Source organism: Triturus cristatus, chromosome 3_1 (assembly GCF_964204655.1).
Source record: "Triturus cristatus chromosome 3_1, aTriCri1.1, whole genome shotgun sequence".
NCBI classification, from domain to species: Eukaryota; Metazoa; Chordata; class Amphibia; order Caudata; family Salamandridae; genus Triturus; species Triturus cristatus.
The window spans coordinates 657,652,580-657,676,762 of NC_140583.1; the positions used below are offsets into that span (position 1 = coordinate 657,652,580).

At 45.6% G+C, this 24,183-nt stretch overlaps 1 protein-coding gene across 1 annotated transcript in view; it reads right to left on the reverse strand.

Moving 5' to 3' along the window:
- Positions 1-24,183, reverse strand: part of RASGRF1 (Ras protein specific guanine nucleotide releasing factor 1) — a 727,100-nt gene that overhangs the window by 161,989 nt on the left and 540,928 nt on the right. Inside the window, exons 21-22 of the mRNA XM_085644699.1 lie at positions 13,024-13,127; positions 11,334-11,418 (exon numbers count right to left, since the gene is read on the reverse strand). Coding sequence (XP_085500825.1) covers positions 11,334-11,418; positions 13,024-13,127 — 189 coding nt within the window. The remainder of the gene's footprint in view (positions 1-11,333; positions 11,419-13,023; positions 13,128-24,183) is intronic.

Here is a 24,183-nt window from a genome sequence, read left to right on the forward strand (position 1 = left end):
ACATGTTGGTAGGGATGCCATGATTAGACTATTCAGGAAAAATTGGTATAATCCAAAGTTTAGGGTAGTCGCAGAATGTCTTTGCCAGAGATGCTTCATTTGTCAGCAGCTAAAACCAGGCAGGAAGGTAATGGTCAGTTGTGGAAAAATTGGAAAGGCAGAAGGACCATTCACAAGATTTCAATTCGATTTTATTGAGTTACCCCCTCACAATGGATTGAAATATGTACTTGTCATAGTGTGCCTGTTCTCGAGATGGGTGGAAGCCCACCAGAAGAAATGACAGCCGCACAGTGGGTAAATTACTGTTGAGGGAGCTGATACCTCGGTTCGGTTTCCCAGTGACTTTGGAATCAGGTAGCGGACCTCATTTTAATAATGAAATTATTCGATTAATCTGTGAAGCATTCAAAATTGAACAAAAACTGCACTGTGCATACCGCCCAGAGGCTTCTGGAGTGGTTGAACAATTAAATGGCACAATCAAGTCAAGGTTAGGAAAAGTGTGTGCATCAACATCACTGAAATGGCCAGATGCATTGCCTCTTGTATTGATGGGACTCCGAAGTATTCCAGATAAGAAAACAAGACTGAGTCCTCATGAAATACTCATGAGAAGGGCAATGAGACAAGCATACATTCCTGGACATAAGTTGATGAATATAACTGATGATTTGGTATTGGACTATTGCAAATGATTGGCTGACCTAGTGCATTCTGTCTCTCATCAGGTTGGAGAAGACACAGTTGCCAGGCAGCCAACACAGGTACATGATTTGAATCCTGGAGACTGGGTGGTAGTGTAGAAACACACCAGAAAGTTGTGCTTAGCACCCAGGTGGGATGAACCACGTCAAGTCATACTGGTCACTACTACAGCAGTGAAGTGTGCAGGTTTACCCAATTTGATTCATGCAAGCCATACCAAAAGAGTTCCAGGTCCCACTGAAGAAGAACAGCAACCGATTGAACCAGTTGAGACTGCTGAAGGTTGTGAAGTCGGAGAATCTAGAGTTATAAATTCTGAAGTAATAGTCAAAGAACAACTGAGCACAAGTCAGTAGGAATGGATACCAGTGATTGACACACCTGAAGTTGTTATTCAAACGAGAAGTAGAACCAGATTAGAGGGACATGAAAGTAGTGAGTACCAGATAGGTGTAGAAGAACGCGCTCAGGTAGAAGAGAACAAAACTACCCTAAACCTTGAGCAGGACCAGACAGAGAGAGAAGAACATACTCAGGCAGAGGTAAACAGACCCATTAAAAGCCCTAAGGAGGGACAGACAGGTGAAGAAGAACATGTTCAGACAGAAGGAGAACAAATTGTATTAAGACCTGAACAGGACCAGTTAGGAGAAGGAGAACAAGTTTGGGTAGAAGAAAAAGATCAATATGAACTAAGGCTCGAACAAGACCAGATAGAGGAAGAAGAACAGGTTCAGGTGGATGACATAAAACCTGAACAGGAACAGGCAGAAATTGATTCAGAAGAAGAAGAACGCATTGTGCCTAGATACCCTGAAAATAAAAGAACTTTAGAAAAAGACGAAGAGGGTGAAAGTGCAGTTCAGATTAAAACGGTCGGAAAAGATGACAACTGGCCAGGTGGAGTGAAAAGATTGAGATACTATCTGAGGAAAACAAAAGAAAGACCAGAGCAAGTGAATGAGGTTACTCGTAAAAATCAGTCAAAACAGTCAATTGTGAGAAACACTCGAAGAAGTCCAAGACTGAGAAATTTTAACAACAAATACAAGGGTCTGGAGTGGACCTATATAATATTGGAAGAGTTTGACAATTTAGACTTGAGTGAAGAGTCAGAAAAAGTAGATACTGCACAGGTTGATGAAAGGAAAGTGAGACCACCTTGAAAACAAGAGATTGAAATTCCAAGTGAAGTAAGAAAAGAAGAGAAATCTTCTTAGATAAAAATGGCAAAAAATGAAGTCACTCCACAACAGAAACGAAGTTTAAAACAAAGATGTTGTAGAGCTTTCATATGTAGCATTCTATTAGTGATTTTAATATGGCTATTAGTAATAGTAGCAATGCCTTATTTTATGATAACAAGTAAAAAGAATGATACAGTTACTAATGGAAAAGCAAATACAGTGAAAGGAGATAGAGTAGAATTAGAAACACCAGATGAGATAGATTTTCATCAAATGTAAATGTAAATGTAAATGATTAGTGATTGTTATGTCTGTATGAAATTACCAGCGTCAGTATTTTAGGGAGTCACATACCACCACTTACGTTTAACATATGGTATTTCATGTAGTGTATTAGCAAGTCTGTTTTACAAAACCGGAAAACTTCACTATTATTATTCAAACTTAAATGTAGTATTCTAGGAACTTCCTATTCGAAAGAATATGAATCCAGTACTTATTAGTCAAGATGCACAGTTCATGGGTGAATTCTTCTTAACAATGAAATCAATAGATATAGTAATAGCACACAAGAATAATTTAACATGTACATTACGTGAAGAAGAGAAAGTATTTTTGAATCTAGTTGAAGAAAGAAGATAGGATTTCCAAAAGAAAGTACCACCATGGGCTGAGAAAGAGGGAATTTATACAGCTGGCAAGGCTCATGCTGCGATGTCCCTAGACTTTGTGAAAAAAGGGAAAACCTGCCTCCATAGGTTAAAGACAGATTATGATACCGTATTTATTGGTTCCAGCGAATGTGAACATAACTTCCTAATTTTGGGAGGTTGGGGACTAAAAGAGGGAACTGATCCAGTATTTCCTTGGGTTTATTACGTGTGTGGAAATAATGCTTATTATAAATTGCCTGCATGATGGTACGGGAGCTGCTACTTTGGGATTGTATTCACGAAAATTTATCATGTAAAAAGAATCACTGGAAGCAATGAAAACACTAATGGACTAACACGAAGAAAGAGAGCTAGTTTTTTAGAAATAGTAGGTGATATATTTGGTGCACTGATTCCTTCAGTGGGAGTTATTCTGAATTCACACAGAATTTGTAAATTGTCGACAGTAGTTGATCGTCTTTCGACTGACACTGCTGGGGGTTTCTTGATGATTAATACAGAAATGGGTGTGATTAGGTCTATGGTTTTACAAAATCAACTTGCGCTTGATATCTTATTAGCAAAAGAGGGCAGAGTCTGTAGAATGCTGAAAGTGCAACTTTGTTGTACTTACATTCCTGATAAGAGTAAGGAAATTAGAGGGTATATTAAGAATATTACAAAACTTCATGAAGATTTGAAACCAATGGAGGTTGACAGTGTATGGGAAAGACTAACAAAAAGTATTTCTTCAATAGGAACTTGTTTTTCTGATTTAGGGAAAAGTATTTTAGGTCAAATAATTCTTCCAGTAGTTGGTATAACAATAACAGTTTTGACAATAATGATTTGGTGAAAATGTTGCAGAAACAAAGGAAGAGTAAGAAAATATGAAGTAAATGGGAAAGGAAGGAAAAGAAAGAGGGAATATGATGAGATTCAAATGGAGGAAATGAAAGGAAAAATCTATAAAAAGATGAGAGATTTAGACAATAAAAATGAAAATGAGAAAGCAAAGGAAGAGAACGAGAATGAGAAGTGCTGAAAGTTGGCATCTGGTTTGGGATGGGTAATTTTGTGATGGCTCAAAAATGCCATCAGAGAGGGGATTGATGGAGCAAGGACTTGTAGAAAAGAGACTTGCTCGGAAGCAATCCGCTCCTTTCACTCACTAATAAGTTATTAAAACTGTCTTGTGTAAAACTAATGCGCACCACACAAAAACGCAGGTTAGAGAAGCTTGCTTATGTGTTCAATAACATGAATAACATGAACGAAAGACGAAAAATCACTATAAACGGGAATCTTTACTGGGCATGCGTCAACTGCATCTACGCAGTATGACGAGCTAAAGCTTGGAGGGAAATTCTTGCGCATGAGCAGAAGGCACTAACATGGCGGCTCAAAGCCTTCCGTGCATGGCATCTGCTTTGCTGAAAAGAAAACAAGCTATTATACTAACGCTAATGCGGGGAAAGTATTAATAAATAAAGGGGAATAGAGTAGAGACGGGTGGTATACAGTGAAACTATTTATTTTTTTAAGTAACATTTGTCTTTATGACTTTATTATTAGTGCGCATTTGGGCCTCTCGTGTATGACCGAAGCAAGCTGAGCCATGTGACCGTACTGTACAACTGCGCATGTCTGACTGAAAGTTAACCCGGAATGATGACACCGAAATAGAAAAGCAGCAAAGGTCGCACAAGTGACTTTGTCTGAGAACGAACGGTGAAAAGTACAACAGAATGGGTGAACATGTGGAAGTTTTAACAAATGTTGCAAATGTAATGTGAATGCGGGTGGGAAATAAAAATCATGAATAAAAATTAAGGGGATAAATTTGTGAACAATAGTTTAATGGATTTTGATGATATGTAAGCATGGTGTGATGATCTTGCCCTCTTGCCTGACCAATTAAATTTAGTATTTTTACGATATTGAAACTTTAGTGGGTGGTACATGAAGAACGAAAGGTGTAATTGAGGTAGCTTTAGTTAGTCAGTCAGATAAACAGTTGCTGAATGCTGAAGAGTTGGGGGTGCTGTCGGTGTAGCGGGTGATGCTGTTTGGTGGGAGAGATGCTGTGAGATGCTAAAGAAGAATCGAATGCAGAACTTTCTATCCTAATTTAATTGGGGTTAGATAAGAAGATCGCAGAAGAATCTCAAGGAGGAAGAGTGTCTCAGAGAGGGGTGTGGCGCAATTGTCGGTATTAGAGAGGTCAACTATCCTGTCCTGAATCCTGTCCTGAAGTCTTTGTTGCCTGAACTATCCCGGGGACCCTTACCAGCCCTTTGGCCAGGGGGTTGGTCTTCACATCATTCTTGGTAACTATAATTTTGTGTATTTGCAGATGCTCTTTCTCTCTGTCCTCTCCCTTTCTGTGCATACGTCATTGCATGATTCCGAAGTATGTGTTTGATGATTAATCAACTGAATTTCTCTCCTAATGAGTGAAGGCGACTGTACTGTATTTTTTAAGTGGTTCACATGCATTTAATTTAGATAAAGACTTAAAACTTTACAGAGTGTGGTTATTTACTTCGAAGAATAAAAAACTTAAGATTATGTACATTATCACCATCAATTAGTTCATCTAATGGTCCATTGACCAGAAGAAAGAACTTTTTGATCTGTGAAGGGTTAGTAAAGGTATTCAGACTAATCCTGATATTGTGTCACATGTAAAAACCCATTTAAAAAAACAAATGGTCCTTTGAAATCAATTTAGTGTAGGAAAAGTAAATATAGCCTAGAATCAGTACTATATTACTTAGAAATGTCCAGCCGGACATGTAAATTTAATGTATAGCGTAATGAATTCGCTATAGAGCAAAACGAATAGAGTGGGACACAGTCCTGTGTCCTTCAACAGACAAAACATATAGAACATACAAAGAACAATCACATTTGTAAAGGTTTTTTCAGGCTAAACAACCAAGCTTTGCGCCGATCGAGAGATGGGGGGCAAGCTATTTAGAAGGTAAATAGTCATGCACAACTTTTAACTCATGTGTTTAACATGCATGCTGTTGCAACAAGTTGACGACGTTTCGATCTATTACATAATATCTGGATCATCATCAGGACTAATGAATAACAAGCCTGAGAACGTGATGCCGTGAGCAAGTGTGATGCTCGGTCTGTCCGTGCGTGGACACGAAGGGATAGATTCCTGGAGGGATTCCACAGGAAAGCGTTGAAGGAGCGTCCGGGGTATAGGACTTCAGTTATTGCAGCCGACAGAGTCCCGCAAAACTTCTATTTTAATTAGACAAAACTCCCGCCTTAGATGACCCTGCATTTACAGCACAGACAAACAACTTTAGTCTGCACATTTGCAGCATGGCGCTATGCTGCGCTGGAGCCCCATCCTCATTCTCGTAATAAACATTTAAACTGTCAGCAGCAGTAAATTAAAATGCGACTTACTAAGACCCTTAATAGAATGATCCACTTAGAGGAGTTGCTGTGGCACCTCGGACTGTTAGTCTGACTCTTCTGGAGAGTCAGCGAGCGTGCCGTGCTGCACTGCCTCAGCCTGTGCCACCTGCTCTCACTATGATACTCATCCTCTAGTGGTGAGTCCGGGCACAAGTTAGGCTCTGCCTGGGCAGGGCACAGCACCAGCACATGGCGAGGTCAGGAGGAGGTGAGCAGGTGATCGGTTCTCGAATACCGGCTTTCTTCTTTAACTCACGCCCATGCAGCAGGGCGTGCCGCAGAACAGCAAGGTATTCCTGGGTACCTTACGGCCCAGCTGGCGGGCAGGAAATTGAACATCCTGCCACAGCCTGGGCTCACCGGACACGGATCCTCCCCAACCAACAGTGTGTCCACGTGGGACCTGATGGGACCCGGGGAACATCTACAGAAAGCAGGTTTTCCGCTAGTTTAAAGAGGTTTCTGGTGTAACAAAGAAAACCTTCTTTAAAAACAATAAATATCTTCGGGTCAAATTCACGCTATTGAACTGCTCAAGATATAGTGGGCCAACGCCGCCCTGCAGGATATTGGAACTGTTAGAGTTTAAGGTACTCACTCAAAGAGGCGAGCTTGGTTTGCGTGATAATTAAGCATTGAGGTTGCCTACAGTCTGTTCACAGACATTCATGTGTGACCTTTAAATCATAAGTTCGATACAATCAAGACTGACTCGACCCTTTATCCTTCTAGCACTGATAATTGCATTCATTTAACAAGCAGAAGTCGAGTGTTCTCTTTATGTTCTGTTGCTGCCCTGACTTTACGTGCGCGGCTGAATTCAACTGTGTGTAGACAGACTGACTGCGTGCAGAGCTGCTGTCTGTAACTGAAGCACTTCTAAAAGTAAATAACATTTGGAAGACAAGAACAAATAGCAGCTTGACACTTCACTTACTGTGTCAGCTGCAAGTGCGGTCATTGACGGTACGGGCCAACTCTGCGATTTTTGCCCTGCCTGGTACAGTCCCGGGCAGCGTGGCCACAGACCAGATCAGACACTCCACTCCGAATCTAGTGGCATTGTCAGAACTGGCTACACTGGACTGCAGGCAGCAGCTGAGCAGACATGCTGATGCATTCACCACGGCTGAATCATTACGCTGGCCGGGACGTGTGTGGCGAACTGAAGCAGCAGGCCTAAAGTGCGCAGGCTGCCAAAGAACGGAAACTGTGCCGCGCAGCCGCGCCCGCGCATGGTGCCTATGGTGATTGGACAAATTGACTCATGTGGTGACCTCAGTAAATGCACGATATTGGGTGAAAGATTGTAGCCAACAGTGAGCTGAGCCAGTCCCCATGTCTGCTGCCACAAGCTGAGTCATCCCCCAAGCTAAGAGCTTTCGCAGTCAGTGGAGGGGCTGAATAACAGCGCTCCTGCAGACAGCTGAGGCGCTATAAATGCGTGACAAATGACAATGCATTTTAGTGCGGGATGCGGACCACCACACTGAAATGCGTTAGTCTAACGCCTGATGCGTGATACTTGGCAGGGCTGGTTGAAGTGGAGGGATAGGTCAGAAGAGCACTGTTTCCTGGCTGGTTTTGATGCAGGGGAGCTGCTGTGAAGGAGTCAGGTTTGACTTTGGCACATTGATGGAAAAACCCAACAATGACAACAGGTCAGCTGTCGTATATAGATAGTTTGCGACCACTTGAGATGAGCCTGCCTTCAGTAGCCAGTTGTCGAGGCATGGGAAGACTGATATTCCCAACCTCCACAGAAGGGCTGCGACCACTGCCATCACCTTTGTGAACACCCGAGGTCCACTCATCAGGCCAAAGGGTAGCATGAAGAACTGAAAGAGCTACTGATCTACCTGAAACTGCAGGTAGCACTTGTGGGACAGCTGGATGGGAATGTGAAAATATGCATCCTGCAAGTCCAACACTACTGTCAGTCCCTCGGATCGAGGGCTGATAGAATTTCGGCCATGGTGAGCTTCTTGACTCAACATTATCATCATCGTAGATGTCAACAGCCTCCTCTTATTCTAGAGCTGATGGAGGGTTCTGCAATAGTAAATCAAGATGCTCATTTTGCAAGTGAGGCGATTCGTTCCCTACACTGGCTTCCTGTTAGGAAACACATTCTCTTTAATGCTTTGTGCTTGGTTTTTAAGGCCCTGCATGTTAAGGGCCCCTCCCACTTAAAGTTGGTTTTTCAATGGTACATTATAGCAACTGAGATCCTCCTCTAGCAAAAAGCTTGTGATCCCCAGATTTTTTAAGACCAGATGGGGTGGTCGCTCTTTCTCGGTAGCAGCCGCCAAATTATGGAACGCCCTACCTACCTATATCTCTGATGCAGACTCCGTTGTGGCCTTTAAAAAACACCTGAAAACATGGCTCTTCACACCTTAGTACCCCCTTCTTGGCCGCCTCTCTTCTGCTGATCCCTTGGCTCCGGTATAGCACTTTGACACCCATAGGTATTAGTGCACTCTACAAGTTCTATCCTATCCTCTAGGAAAATGTTTATTGGCGATACCAGAAGTTTATGTATTGGTAGTTACGCCAGCGTAGGCGAGTCAGCTAGTGGTGAAAACGCATCATCAGGAAATGATGAAGGTACAATTGACAACTGCACAACAAATGATATCGCAACCAGCTGTCAGAGAACTGATGATCGAGCAACTGACAGTAAGAAAGATGATGAGTTGGCAACCAACAGTGGAAACACCAATGGCACAGCAACGGATGGCAAAGGAGCAGTCAAGGAGACAGTTGAAGAGATAAGTAACAATAAAACTGCAACCAACAACGCTACTGTCAGCTACAAAAAACCAAACAAGAAGGGGCCAGAAGAAGGTGCTGTCTGTGGTGAAACTGACAGCTGCGGTGACTGATGTTTGAAGGCCAGGTGCTTTGGCAGTCAATGACAAAGAGTTTGAAGGTTGAGGAGATGGCAACCAATAGCAGAGGAGTTGATGGTTTGAGAATGGTTTTCATAGAAAATGAAGCAGAACACAATGTTGGAGACACATTTTTGTGGAAAACTTGTCAGTGTGCTAGCTTGTTGTTTCAACATTGGTTGTCTTATTTCCTAAGCAGAATAAGACAAAGGTGCCACTGTCAAAGTCACAGATAAATCTGTCCGACCAGGAGTCTGGGCCTTTAAAACAGGCTTCTAGAGTCTTTTGGCTACTTTGAAAGTCTCTGAAGGGGATTGTGATTTTGAACACACTTTCTCCAATTTCTGGTCCCTAGGTGCATAAGGGGAGGAAGAATTAAAGTCACACTTGAGAAATGCCAAGGTCAGGCATCTTTCTCAGTCGCAAAACGTTTTTGCTGATTGTGGATTGTCTACGTAGATCTTCTTTTTCTTAATTAAGCTGCAGACTTTGAAGAGAGATTTATTTGAAGACCCACCCAGGCTAAATAAAGTTCCTGTAGGTCAAGGCTTCCAGAAGCAAAAAGGGCTGCAATATCCTCTCTGCACATGATGTTCACAAAATTTCATGAAGGAAGAAAAGTTGAAGCATATCTAAAGATAAAGCAGCGCTTCAGAGGACTCCTTCACTCATGGCATCTAGTAGAAAATCTGAACAGTTGAGTAGCTGAAGTGAGCTGAGCACTGTCTGTAAGCGTGGATCACATAGAGTTGGGCAGATTACAGGTAGTATATGTCTATATGTCTGTTCAATGTTAATTGAATGTAAATATTTATGACTGTCAAGGAATGGATAAAGAGATGGTCTGTTGAATGCCTTCTTGATTATCTGAGGGAAGGGGGGTTCCTCCCAGTAGCCAGGATTGCCATTCTGCAGAGAATAATATACTTGAGAGGTGACAAGTTTCTCCATAACAGACACAGTTTAGAGGAAAACCCACCAAGTAGGGAAAAACCTAATTTGGGAACTTTATTAAATCTTGAATGAAGATGAAGATGGCGTTGAGAAAAGCAGCAAGGCACCAAACTCCTCCAGAATATAAGAAAGCAGAAACTATCCAAGCAAAACAAGCAGAGTGAAGGAATAATCAATGAATAGGATGATCCAACCTGTTAGACAATGGCTAATGGGCACTGAGGGTGTTGTCTAAATCAAGGAAGGAAATGCGTAACAATGCATCACGCCTTTTCAAGTGTTGCCTCAAATATGCTTGAAAGAGTGACTCATATCATAGTAAGAAAATCTCCAATGTCCTGAATAGGGATATTCCAAGAACTTCCAAAGTGCAACGCACCATCTTGGGACGGGCTTTTTTTAATAGGGCTTAATGAATTCTCTCTTTGGAAATGCATGGAGTTCATTCCACTGCAAAGAATAAGCCCAAGTTTGACATCCGGTATGCCATGCAGCATTCTGAAAACCTGCCACCGCTGACAGTGGTAAATCAATCTCGGTTTCTTGCCTAATGGAAATATGGGTTTCAAGCTTTGGTGACTACCAGGTACAGATTTCACTGTAGCTACTATTCTCTTGGTTACTAAGGTGTAGATCCTGTTGGGGTGTCACATTCATAGAAACCAACTGAGAACCAACCACCCTATCACAAAAACATTTAGTTTTATTTTCTAGTTTTTTGTTTTGTTATATTACTTTTTTGGGTCTTTTTTGTTTGGCCTATATAATTAATGCTGGTCACTTGGCCCTCCTTGCATGTCCTGTTCACATTGCTGCTGTAGATATATGCAGCTGCCTTATCATCTACTGTCTTCAGTACCACTATCACATTTATTTTCTTTAGACTGTCTCATCTGTTTGGATGTAACATTTGCTTATGGGCTACTAACATTTTAATATTGAATCAGGGAGAAACTCAGATGGCATTCACTTTGCTCTCTCTGCAACCTCAGGTACAGCACATTTTGTTTCTCCATTGGTGGCCTCTGCTACCCTGTGCACTGAAATTGTTTACTGAGTGGCTAGGCTGAAATACTACATATGGTACATTGGGTGGCTGAGAAAATGTCTGTGTGTTTAACAGAGGCTGAGGGAACTCTCAATAGAATGGTGGTAAAGCTAAGGATACTCTTGAGGTTGAGTGGTAGGGTGCATGGAAAGGCCCTCAGGCCCTGTGACAATTCCCCACAATGTCTGACCAGATGTCACACTCCAAAGTCTTCCCATCCAACCCAGGGCTGTGAGCAATTAATCACATTTAACCAAACATGGGAACTCAATGGGCATTCATTATGTTTCAAGAGACACACCTAAAGACACAGCTATCTGATCACCTAGCTCTCCCTTTGAATTGCAACTCTTCTGCCAGCTCATCCCTTTACTTCACCCTCTATGGTAAGCCTTCCTTCCATATGACTGTCTAGTGCCTGTTCCTTGCTTTGGATACTCACATCATTGAAGTGCTTGGTTGTGTTCAGGATATATGGAGTCCGCTCACTCTTCTCTGTTTTCATCCACCCTTGTCCAAAGAATTCCCTGAGGGATTGAAGCACACAGCACCATTGAAAGATATGTACACAGGGGCACATGTGCAATACAACAGTAGTTCTGAATGGAGAAGAATTTGCTGCTGCAAACATATGTAGATGGGAGACATGGATCCACATCACACTTTAACTGCATAGGCTTGGTAGCAATGATTATAAACTGACACCCAGAGAGGGAAGTGAAGAGATCTTTAGAAAGGTAGGTGTCTCTGAAGGTTTCTTAGCAATGTGTTAAAGTCAATCATGTCAAGTGGTAATGCGGCAGTACTGAAAAGGGAATACATTGAAGCAAGTATATTGTCAATGGTGGTGCAGAGCGGCAAAGTGCCTATATTTGAGGCACTTCTCAGGATGAAAGGTCAAGGTGTTGCTTAGTTGATGTTACAATAGAATTTGGGAAAGGGGCATCCTCGGAAACTAGCCAAGCTGGGTGTAGGCAGAAAAAAGGAAAGAAAGAGCATTGAGTTGTATAGGATCGTGTATGGAAAATGAAGAGTGACTAAGATGGGAATGGTGATGTACTGACAGGTGTAAGACAAACCTTTGCTCAAGTAGTGTCCTGAGCTAAGCCAAATTTAGCATCCTTCCTGATCCTCTCCCCCTCTCACCCTTCTGGGGGCGTTAACACATTACACTTCTTATGTTCCTCCTCCGCTTCCTCCTTGCTGCTGCTGTTGTTCTCAGTGTGGACCCTAATGTGTGTTTAAAGTTCATGTTTTGTTAGATTATCTCACAGCTGTGACCAGAATGTGAACACACATTTCCCCATTCTCAAGGGAAACGGAGAAAGACTAAAGGAAAGGAACAACATTAATGGAGAGCCCAGAGAGAACAAACAGGCACTGGCAGCCTTAAATAAAAAATGCTTTAAAAGCAGTTCATTAGGTCAGCTCCATGTATGCCATCTTAATCTAACTCTCAAGCCCAGATACAGCTAACCCCTGTCTAAGGCCGGCCCTGACCTGTACAAATGTATTGGTAGAGCTACATATTCTTCTCAGTACTGAACCAATCCGGACTACTGCAGGCCAAAGATAATGAACACTAACAGGCCTGTGGATGAGCCACACGGTAAGCTACAGGTGCTACAGGTCATGACCGAAGCAAATTGGCAATGCTGTGTGTTGGTTCTGTTGGTGGTGGTATGGCAGTGGGTGCATTAGAGTGGTTGAGGTTTGTGTGAGTCACAGTAGTGGAAGAGCAGTGAGTGATGTGGATATTTTTGATATATAGGAGGAAAGAGGACAGAATAAATGCTAGGCAGAATAGAAACGATATGTATAATGAGTAGGAGAAGGTGAAGAGACAAAGAGAAAGCCCTGTGAAATTATCAAAGTATAGAAAACGGTTTCTCCAAAGGATTATAAGAGGGTAAAAGGGGTGGCAAGGGAATGTGGAGGGGTGTCAGAGTGGCTGGAGAGATGATGTCAAGTCGAGGTAATTAAGGGGACCCTATTAGGTGGATCTACAAGGTGCTGTGAGGAGGGTGACAGATGTAATGAGTGTGTATTCAGGAGCCAGAGAAAGCCTCACAGGTCCACAGAAAGAATGTCAGAAGGAGAGACAAAGATAGGTCAGAAAGGACATTACTTACTCATATGGAATCTTCTTGAAGATGAGATGGTCCAGTAGTGTCAGCTGCTCTGCGATCTCCAGAGCTGAGTGATTCTCAAAGGACTCCGCTTTGCCTCCCTCAGCCTAAAGACAAAACTCAATTAGTAACATTCGCCAACCACATGAAACAGGCATAACACGAACTGTAAAACTGTAACTGAATCCGATCCCAATCTCCAACCCTAACAGCTCTATCTCCAATACCAACACCAAACCACATCCCTACTGTAACATAGCCGCTAGCTTGTCATCTCAACCTAAACCTAACCCTTTAAAGGCAAGAGAAACCAACACCCATCCAAAAACTCCTTCAATCTTTTAGGATCTCCAGAATACTTTAGAGGTGAGGAACCGATGTTAGGACTATTACAAGAGCTGTTGCTTCAAGGTGGGTGGCATTCTTGGTCCTTGACTTGAACAGCCGGCAGGTCAACATCAAGATCCATGTCGTAAACAGATGGATCTCATACTTTAAAGTGACTACACATGTACCAATAGAGTCACCTGCATAAGAACATGCACTCCACCACCTCTAGGATGAAATGTTACACATGGATTGCAAAGGCACACAATAAAACAATATTGGTGAGAAACATTTTGCAATCCCATGCAGCGCTGCCAAGTAGTGTGTGAAATATTTTCAGACCTTACATGGTCTAAATGGGACGATTGTCTTTAAGGGATTTGAGATGCAAGTGCCACTTCATGTCTAAAATATAGATTGTGCTAAGTTGAAAAGATAGCAATGCTTGTGAACCCTCTTAAGCTGCTTTCTAGAACATCATGGGTGTAGCATGTGTCGCTGCAGATACGTACACTCTTTATTCTCCTACCATCTAGTGTTGGGCTCAGGTACATGCAAGTTGTTTTACTTCGAAGAAGTCTTTTGAGTCACAAGGTATATAGTGACCCTTCCCTTATCTGTCAATATGCAAGAACACCGACGTCAGGTTCAAACATGTACGGCTTAGGCTCCGAGTTTGACGCTTTGCTTCACTTCTGTTCAGGCCCAGCTGGTGTACTCCTCAACTCTGATATCTGGGAAACAACAGTTGCTGCCTTCCTTTCCAACCACTACCTTCTGGTGAACAATCGATTCTGTGTACCATGGGGCCTCGGGCCCCTTGTCCTTGATAACGTTTCATGTGTTAATCAGCAGAGAATGTATCCAGGGTGATAGAATGGACACCCTTTCAGAACTGTCCTCGGTGTCATGTGAAGTTCCCTTGGACCGACCAGCACTAGGTGTGTAACCTTTGTCTGTTTCCCGACTATGATGACATCGATGACATTGCGTGCAAGGCAGTTGGCCGTCCTGGGTCTGACCTTCCATTCGAAGATGCTTCGATATCAATCGGAGAGATGGTGGGCACATTACAGGATGCAGAGGCAGGCTTCCTATGACACCGTGACATCTTTGGGTAACAGCCATCACACCTCGTCTAGAGGCCATTTTCTTTTCAGGCTATGACTCTGACCCTGAAGCCCTCCAGACTCCCAGTGAATCCATGTCTTTGAAACCCCAAATGAAGACCTTGAAGTGGAGCGAGAGTATGGATTAAGTTGAACCACACATCAGGCCTCCCAAAGCACTTTGAGTTGTGGCACAGCACTCCTTCTAGGGGATTGGATATCCAGCCCTTTGACAAAGACTGCCTTCTGGCACTGTTAGGCATTGACTGGCACTGGTCCCCGTCTACGGGTGCTGTCTAAAGCGTTTCAGAGGCTGAAGATCCTCTCAACATCAGCACTGAAGTCAAACATCCCCTTCAAAGCTGATTACGGCACTGAAAATCTCATCGGCACTCAGAGCACCTTTGAATCTGACAACACCTTTATTGCCCAAGCCGTCAGCTTTAAAGACACCTTCGGACCAGAGACCTGCATCGACACCCAGGCCACCAACATCAAAGGCGCCCTCAGTGCACAGCTCCAATGATTCAGAAAAGCCAATTCTCCCAATAGTTTCAGGAGCAACTTGATGCAAGACAGAAATGTCACTTTATTCGTCTTCACACCGGCAAGATTTCCACTAGACTGTCTCCAATGCTGGTACAGACTTTGCTTTGGAAGTGAAAGCCTACTGTTGAGGAGGAACTTGCCTTGGAGCCTCCCCTGGTGAACAAACGCAAGAAGTGCAAGGACATGGCCACCAGCTCCCTTCCATTTGGGACCCCTCTCCATCACCTCCTCCTCCACCCATTATTTCACCACCCTACACCTAACCACAGCCATATTCACAGGAGGGTTGCCCTCACTCCTCATATAAACAGTGCAGTCCTTTCACCCAGGTGACCCAGATGACAAACCATTTGACCCGGTGTCCCCTGAGTTCCGTGGGACAAATATGATGTTGATCCCCTGGGAGATCCAGCTGACAGTGCAATTTCTGGCCACGCTTAAGGAGATGCTGAAGTTAGCCACAGATACATTCAAGGAACCAGTCAAGGCCAGGGTGGTGACACCTAGGGTAGATAAACAATATAAACCCTTCCCTAACGACCCTCCATGCATCAGAGGTCAGGTCACCCTAGATTCTCTTGTAGTTCATAGAGTGCACAAGCGTGCTAACTCTCAGGGAATGGGGGATGCACCCAACCCGATAAACAGAGTAAAAAAACTAGATGTGGTAGAGAAAATGGTTGCTGTTAGAATTACCATCCATTAGAGAATCGTCAACTCTAACAAACAAGTTTGACAGAGCACACTGGGATGAGATGAGTGATTTCATAAAACACCCATCTGGTGCAACCTGGACACTGTGGATACCGCTGCTTGGGCCTCAATACTAATAAGTTTAACTTCGCATTTCGGGCTTTTAAGCCTGATGTTCAGCAGCATTTTCTCAACCTGCCATTTGATAGGGAACATCTTTTTGGGACCCAGGTTGACCAACTACTAGAGAAAATGTAAAAAAACACTAACACGGCCAAGGCTATGGGTACCCTCCAAATGTACATCCCTAGAGGCTCCTTTCTGAGACACCAATACAGGGCCGGTTCCAAAACCACCACTCCCAAGCCTACCTCTTCCTATCAGAGACAGCAGCAGCATGCCTACCAACAGTACACACCATAGGGTATTAGGTGCCTATAGGGACAATAACACCAGAGGTAGGGGCAAAGGAGGATCTGGCAAGGTGGTCTCTGTCACCAACCATTGACACCCTGGAACGGACTCCTGAGGCGGAAGCCGGGAGCGCTGGACACTGCTTTTAACTTGTATTCTGTTGTTTTAAAATACCTGTGCTGTGTTCCCCTCATATCTCACTTTGTGCTCACTCACCCTGTCTCCCTGCCGCGGGGCCAGAGATAGTTTTGCCGCCATTGTTGGGGAATCCCTGGGCCGAGGACACGCCCACTACCGCTAGGCCACGCCCCCTCCGGCCCTACTTCAATGATGTGCATGCCCCGGCCGCGCAGCGGGCGCGCCGCCTGGCGCCGAAGGCGCGCCAATGGCAAGCCCGTCTCCACCCGTCCGCGCCAGGCCGGGCCCCGGGGCTTGCACCCTGCCTGTTCCCTTACATATTCACCTATTCAACTGCTGGCCTGCCACGACTCCTGGCCTATCAGTCCACCTATCCTGGCCAAGATCAACTCTCTAGATATTGCGCGACCCGTCCACATTGACCCCTCTAACCCCATACCTACACCCCAGACCATGCTATCACGCCTTACCTCTCCCTCTCTCTCCCCTAAATCATCGGGCAGCGCCCCTCATTCGGCCTCGATCTCCCTCCTTAACACCCGATCCGCCGTCAAGTACCAATTGGAGCTTTTCGACCTCCTCAACACTTCCAGCCCCGAGATCCTGTGTCTAACTGAAACCTGGTACACCGCCGACTCCCTACCTGACGTTCTCACTTCCCTTCCAGACTCCTATTATATCCTCCACGCTGACCGCCCTGAGGGTAAGACGGGTGGTGGAGTGGCTATGATTGTTCGCTCTAACCTTCTATTCCAACCTCTTCCTCACCCTCCCATTTCATCTGTCGACCTTCTGGTGGCACGCTCTACCAATCTTGCGATCCCTCTTACCGTTGTATTGGTCTATCGTCCCCCTCAATCCATGTCTCACTTCATCCCAGCCATACAGGACCTTTTACCCACCCTGGTCGTCAACAACTCCTCTCTTCTGCTATTAGGTGATTTCAATTTTTGGCCAGGGGACCCGCGTGAAGACTCCATGTCTAAAGACTTCTCGGACACCCTTCATAGTATCAACTTCATCCCTCATATTTCTGTTCCCACTCACACTCACGGTCACACTCTCGACCAAGTGTGGACTGTTAACCTACCCATCTCCACACCTAATATATCCCCCTGCATCTGGTCTGATCATTCTCTGATCACCTTCTCTGCTCCTCTGGCAGAGGTTAACCTTCCTCCCTGCCCTAAAAACACCTATGCCCGTAATTGGAACAGAGTAGACATGGTCGCCCTAGGTCTTTCTTTAGCCTCTTCGGTCCCCACCCTGACTGATTTTCCCCCAATTAAGCAGGTAGCCCTCATCAACACCTGGCTCTCTGAAGCCTGCAATCAGGTCGCCCCTCTCAGATGTGTCAGAACTCGCCGCCCCCACGATGCCAACAGATGGTTTTCCAATACCCTCAAAACTCAGAAACTCGCACTCCATCAGGCGGAGCGCCACTCGCGCCGCAAATACTGTCCCGATTCCAAGCTTCATTATCTGACTCTTCTGCAGGCGTACAAAAAGTCCATCCTCTCTGCTAAGCAGGAATATTTCTCTCAGAAAATGTATCTGGCAGCTAACAAACCTAAGGAGATTTTCACAATTGTGCATGAACTTTCTGCCTCTGACAGAGCCGCTTCTAGGCCCATTCCCTCCCGAACCCTCTGTAATGCCCTCAATGACTTCTTCATTGCGAAGATTGCCATCATAAAACAGAACATCCCCTCGGCACCCGGCTTTTTCACCTGTCCCTCGCTACCTCCGCCATCCTCCTTCATTGACCAATTTCCCTTGATCTCTGAAGAGGCCTTCTGCACTCTCATGGGTAAAGTCACCTCGGGCTCCCCTGCTGATCTTTGCCCAGCATACATCTTAAGAGATATTCTCTCCTGCTGCCCGGTCCCTCCTATTACCCTTCTTAATACTTCCATCACCCTCGGTGTTGTACCTGATTCGTTCAAATCTGCCACTGTTATTCCCATCCTCAAAAAGCCCGGTGCCGATCCTGCCGCCCTTTCAAACTTCAGACCCATCTCAATGTTGCCACTCCTAAGCAAAATTCTGGTGAGCCACATTACTACTTCACTCTCCAACCACATTGAAGCTCATCACCTCCTAGCAACTAATCAGGCTGGCTTTCGGCCGGCTCACTCTACGGAACCCGTCGTCCTCTATGTAGTCGATGAGCTCAGGCGCAGTGCCGATACCAACTCCCCCCAGGTCCTAGTCCTTCTCGATCTCTCTGCTGCCTTCGACACGGTCGACTACTCCATTCTCCTCGACCGTGTCGGGGGCGCCGGCCTGCGGGGTTCGGCCCTGGCCTGGCTCGCCTCTTTATTAACCGGCCGCACACAGGCTGTTCGCCTGGAGGGCTTTCTTGCTCCCACCAACTCCGTCACCTGCGGAGTACCCCAGGGCTCCTCACTATCTCCCCTTCTGTTCAACCTCTACATTCACCCACTCATCGCTGCTTTACAGGACATGGAGGTCACGGCGTTTAACTACGCCGATGACCTCCAGCTCATTTTCAATCTCTCTGCCTCCCCTGATTCCATCTCCAAGGTCCACTCCATCCTCACGTTCATATTCAACTGGATGAATCTCAACCAATTGAAATTGAACCCCGATAAGACCGAGCTGGTTCTCCTTGGTGGTCCCTCCAACCCCTGGTCCTCTGCTTTTTGGCCCCCCATCTTTGGTTCCCCCCATTACCCTCAGCCTCTGTGAAAACACTGGGCATTAAAGTTAGTCAAGACCTCTCCATGCGCCCCCAGATTAGCTCCGTAGTCTCTTCGTGCTTCTTGGCCCTCAGAACCATTCGCAAAATCTCACGTTACTTCTCAGCTGAAGCCCTTAAACTCATTATCTTAGAACTCATCTCGTCCCGCCTGGATTACGGCAATGCCCTCTACGTCGGCATTCCCGCCTACGAATACCGCCGCCTGCAGCTCTTCCAGAACCAAGCGGCCCGCCTCATCTACAGGCTCCCCAAATCTAGCCACATTACCCCCGTATGAAGGACTCTGCACTGGCTTCCCATCAGGGAACGCTCACTCTTCAAGATAGGCTGCTTGACCTTCATGTCCCTTACTGGCACTGCCCCCGCTTTTATCAGATCTAAAATAAACGCATATGTCCCCTGCAGAGACCTGCGTTCTTCCACTCAGTTTCTTCTTAAGGTCCCCCGCTTTCGCAAGAAGAAATCTGGTGGCACCAGATTCTCTACCCTTGCCCCTCTTCTCTGGAATTCACTCCCCCTCATGATCCGATCCACCCCCTCCTACTTAGACTTCCGAGCCAAACTCAAAACTCATTTGTTTTCCCTAGCCTACCCCTCTTAAATCTCTCCTTTCTTCCTCCTTCAGGTTTCAGTTTCTGCCTACAGCGCCAAGAAACCGCATGGTGATAGAGCGCTCAATAAATCCTTTTCAACTTTCAACTTCACCCCTCCCCCCCATTAACACAACACCTTTTGGGGGGAGACTCCAGTATTTCCTCCCACGCTAGCAGGAAACCACATCTGACAAGTGGGTCTTGGTCGAGAGCCATGGCTACCGCCTAGAACTTCTCACCCCCTATCCCAACATTCCATACTGCAAACACAGCCTCAACAGAGAGTATCTCAGCCTCCTGGAAGCTCCTTCAAAAAGGGGGTTATAAAACAAGTTCCCCCCAATCAAAAGGGCAAAGGAGTTTATGCTCTCTACTTCCTCATTCCCAAGAAGGACGGCTCCCTTAGGCCCATCCTGCACATCTATTGAGGGGAAGCATCCACGTCTTCTTGGACGATTGGCTAATCAAGAGAGCAAGCAAATACCAGTGCTTATTGCACATCCAGGCTACCTTCTTCCTCCTCCACAGCCTTGGGTACACCTTCAATGCCACCAAATCTCATTGTTTACCCCTAACGATACAACGCTTCATAGGGTCAACACTAAACTCTGTCACTGGCAAGCCCTATCCCAACCACCAAAGAGTGAGTGCCTCTTTTTCATCCAAATAGTTAACCTTACAGTCAGAACTGTTATGTGCCTCCTCGGCATGATGGCCTCATGCATTTCCATAGAGTCCCATGCTTGGCTGCACATGCACCAATTTCAACAGTGCCTCTTTACACAGTGGTCACAAGCGTAGGGTCTATTTGAGGATCCAGTGTTGGAAAAGGCCAGCATACATAACTCTCTGCAGTAGTGAAACAGTAACAACCAGTTGCAAGACAGGCCTTTTTAGACCCATCTCACTATTCTTCATTACCACAGACGCCTCTCAAGCCAGCTGGGGACCACATCTCAATCTCACTACAGTACAGGAAGCATTATCCGCATATCAAAAGGGGCATCACATCAACTACCTTGAGGTATAAGAATACATCTCACCCTAAAAGGCTTCCTTCCTCTCATTTGTGGCAAAGTGGCGGTCGTCAGGACAACATGACCGTCATGAATTTACACAAAAGCAAGGAGGCACTCATTCTCTATCTGTCTCATTGGTAGCTAAGAATATTTGGCATTGGGGACTTGCTCAGCAGGATGCCCCAACAAGTCCACGAGTGGGAATTCCACCCACAAGTCTTCTACAGCTACTTGCACTGCTGAGGCAACCTACAAATAGATCGGTTTGCCACTCCCGAAAATACAAAATGCTCAAGCTCCGCCTCCGGGTACCCACATCGACGGTCACTTGGAAATCCATTATGGATGAACTGATTGAGGATATTTGCTTATGCCTTTCTGTCTCTCCCACTCCTTTCATTCGTAGTATGGCCGATGCAGCAGACCTCTCAAACTCCCATGTTTGTAGCCCCCTCCTGGGCCAGACAGCCTGGAACACAGCACACTTCAAAATGTCCATCAGTCCTCAACAAGTTAGACCTTTTCATCAGGAAGCAAGGCCAGATCAGGCGCCCATACCTCAAGCAATTGAATCAAGCAATCTGGCATCTGCGGTCCTAGAGTTCGGTTACCTCACCTCGCAAAATATTGTATGGACATCTTACACAAGGCCTGTGGACCAGCTACATGAGTTTGTTACACAATCAAGTGGAAGAGAATTTCCCACTACTGCATTCCTCAGCACCTGGTCTCCTTAACACCTACTGTCTGGGCTGTCTTAAGTTTTTACTCCATCTCCATAAGTCAGGTTTGGCTCACACTTCACTTAGCTGCTATAGTAGCTTACATGCAACATAAAAAGCACTCCTCGCTCGTCTGCAAACCAGTGGTTAAGGCCTTTATGGGGGGGGAGGGTCTCAGGAGGGTCACACCACCCTTAGTTCCCCCTGCCCCAGTATGGAGCATCGGTGTAGTCTTCACCAGACTCATGGGGTCCCCTTTTGAGCCCCTCCACTCTTGCCCTCTCCAGTACCTCTCCTGGAAAGTGGCTTTTATAGTGAATTGCAAGCGCTCACATTACAGGAGCCCTTTATTCAAATGCATAAGGATAGAGTAATATTGAGAACCAATGTTAGGTTTCTGCTCAGGGCCGGACTGGGAACCGAAACCGGCCCTGGCAAAGAGCTCGGCTGGCCACAGCGGAAAGCTTTGTGCCACTTTTGTTTCGGAGCGCTGATATTGCAGAACAAAAACGCACCTCCAGGGGTCTAAGACCGGCCCCCACCTTGGTGGCCCACTGGGGAAACACCTGGTGCCGCTAAGGCCAGTCCGGCCCTGCCAGAATGATAACCCTGTTTCACCTTAACTAGGTAATAGAACTTCCAGCCTTCTTCCCCCAAACAGAATCAGTAGCAGAGAGAGAACTACACACTCTAGACATTAAACGTGCTGTCATTTATTACGTTGATAGGACGAAGCCTTTCCGTAGTTCAGACCAACCCTTGGCATCCTTCTCGAAGCCTCATAAGGGTCAACTTATATCCAAGGCAGGTATCGCTAGATAATTAGGTGTATTCAAACCTGTTATCACAAGCCAAAAGTGCCCTCCCTGGTACACTCAGGGTCCCGTCTGCATGGAAGAAGGCTCCAACTGTGACCTCCCTAGGGAATGTTCCCCTAGTGTGCATATGTAAATCAGCCACATGGTCAAACCCACACACGTTTACCAAACACTACTACTCTGCTTGACAACAGTCTATCATTGGGTAGGTGGTCCAAAGGACCTTATTTAAGACATCTGCCTCATCCACACGCTAGCCGCCACCTGTATGACAGTACTGCTTGGCAGTCTATGCAGAGCATGTGTATCCACAGCAACAAATGCTATTAACATTTGTTCGTAGAGTGTAGTGCTGTAGAGTCACATGCGCCAGCAACCTACCTCTCCGGAAGTGTCAAGATTCACAGGACTCTTTTCTTTTACTAATTTAACTCCTTTCCCAATACACAAGTACACCACACTCTGTCTACTCACCACTCCATGCTACTCTCATCCGCTGGACGAAAAACAATATAACTTTGAGTCTGTGACCATGCACATTGCCAGATAAGGGAGGAGTCAATATAAACCTTGAGACTTGAAAGATTTCTTTGACGAAAAACAACTTGCAAGTGTCTGAGCCCAGCAGAGCATATGCATCTACAGCACTACAGGGAACTACAGGGTACGAACAGATGTTTGCAGGGTAAGTAACATTTTCCCCATGTGGATTCACAGACACAGTATGAGACCCTATCCTATGAAGACAATTTTGGGTAGTCACATTACGTAGAAGGTCAGCCAGAAACAAAAGGGCTGTGAGAAATTAGGTTGCTTGTTCTGGTGGGGAATGGGTGTGAACCTTTCTCAAGTAACAGCCACAATCCTTACCAGGGTGAACCACAATTGTAAAACAATTGACTTGTGCATAAACCTGTAGTAGCTGGGCACAAAAGCAGTCAAACTTAACTTAAGAGGCAATGTGTATGCAGTACGTAAACAGTAATAAAGTGATAATACAACACAAGAAAAATCCCACACTAGTTTAGACAGAGTAAATTTAATAACTTATTTGACACCAAAACGACAAACAAGCAATCAGTAAAACTGGAGACATGCAAATTAAAAGATTTAGGTAAGCATACAGCCTAGGAGCACAAAGCGCCATTCACAGTTATCAAGTCGTGCTAGACTGGGGGAAAGTCACAAGTTCAGGCCGACAGCGATGGAGCATGGGCCGGTTATAGAGACCAGGTTAATCCTGCTGGAAGAGTTACCTTCTCACAGTCCGGTGTGAAGATTCCACCGCAGAGGATGCCGCGAGGAGCGGGGTGAGTGTTGCGGATGGTTGTGGCCGCAGTTCGAGGAGCAGGCCGGGCGCAGTAGACGGTGGCGCTGCCGTGCGGAGATCCTGTTGGGCTGCGCAGACAGTCATTGATGGAGCTTCACGTTGGTGGTCACTGCGGTCGCTGTAGCATGAAGCGTCAGGACCACCAGAGCTTTGCGCTGGCTGTCATCATGGGTGACAAGATCTCGATGCATAGAGACACATTCACGGTCGAGAAGAGCCCAAAACTTCACGGCTTCTCCTTTGTGTCCAGAGTAGTACGCTCTGATGCCAACCAGGGGCCCAGGACCTGTGGAGGAGCCTCTTGGGGATCAGGGCCTCTTGCAGAGGCAAGGAGGGCCCAGGCAGATCCAGTTGCAGGTCCAGCCAGGTCCTGTTGCAGCAGGTTAGCTGGGCAGTTGCTGGGAGGCCTCTGGATCTTATGTCCCTGTAGCTCTGAACAGGTCAGTCAGCTGACCCTTGGAGACACTTCAGATAGACTGGGATGAAGGGGGCAGGTTTAGTCTTCCTTCTCAGACAGCAGTGCAGGTCTCAGACAGCAAAATATCCCAGATATTGTGAAGCAGTGCCCTTGGCAGGAGGGCAGTCTTTCTTCTGTAGTATCCAGAGGTACAGAAGGGTACTGAAGAGTGGGTCTCAGGGTCAAATATTTCTTCCTAGTGCCGGCTTTGAAGTGGGAGAAAGTTTTAGAGTTATTCACCCACAGATGACTCTGGAATCTCCATCCTC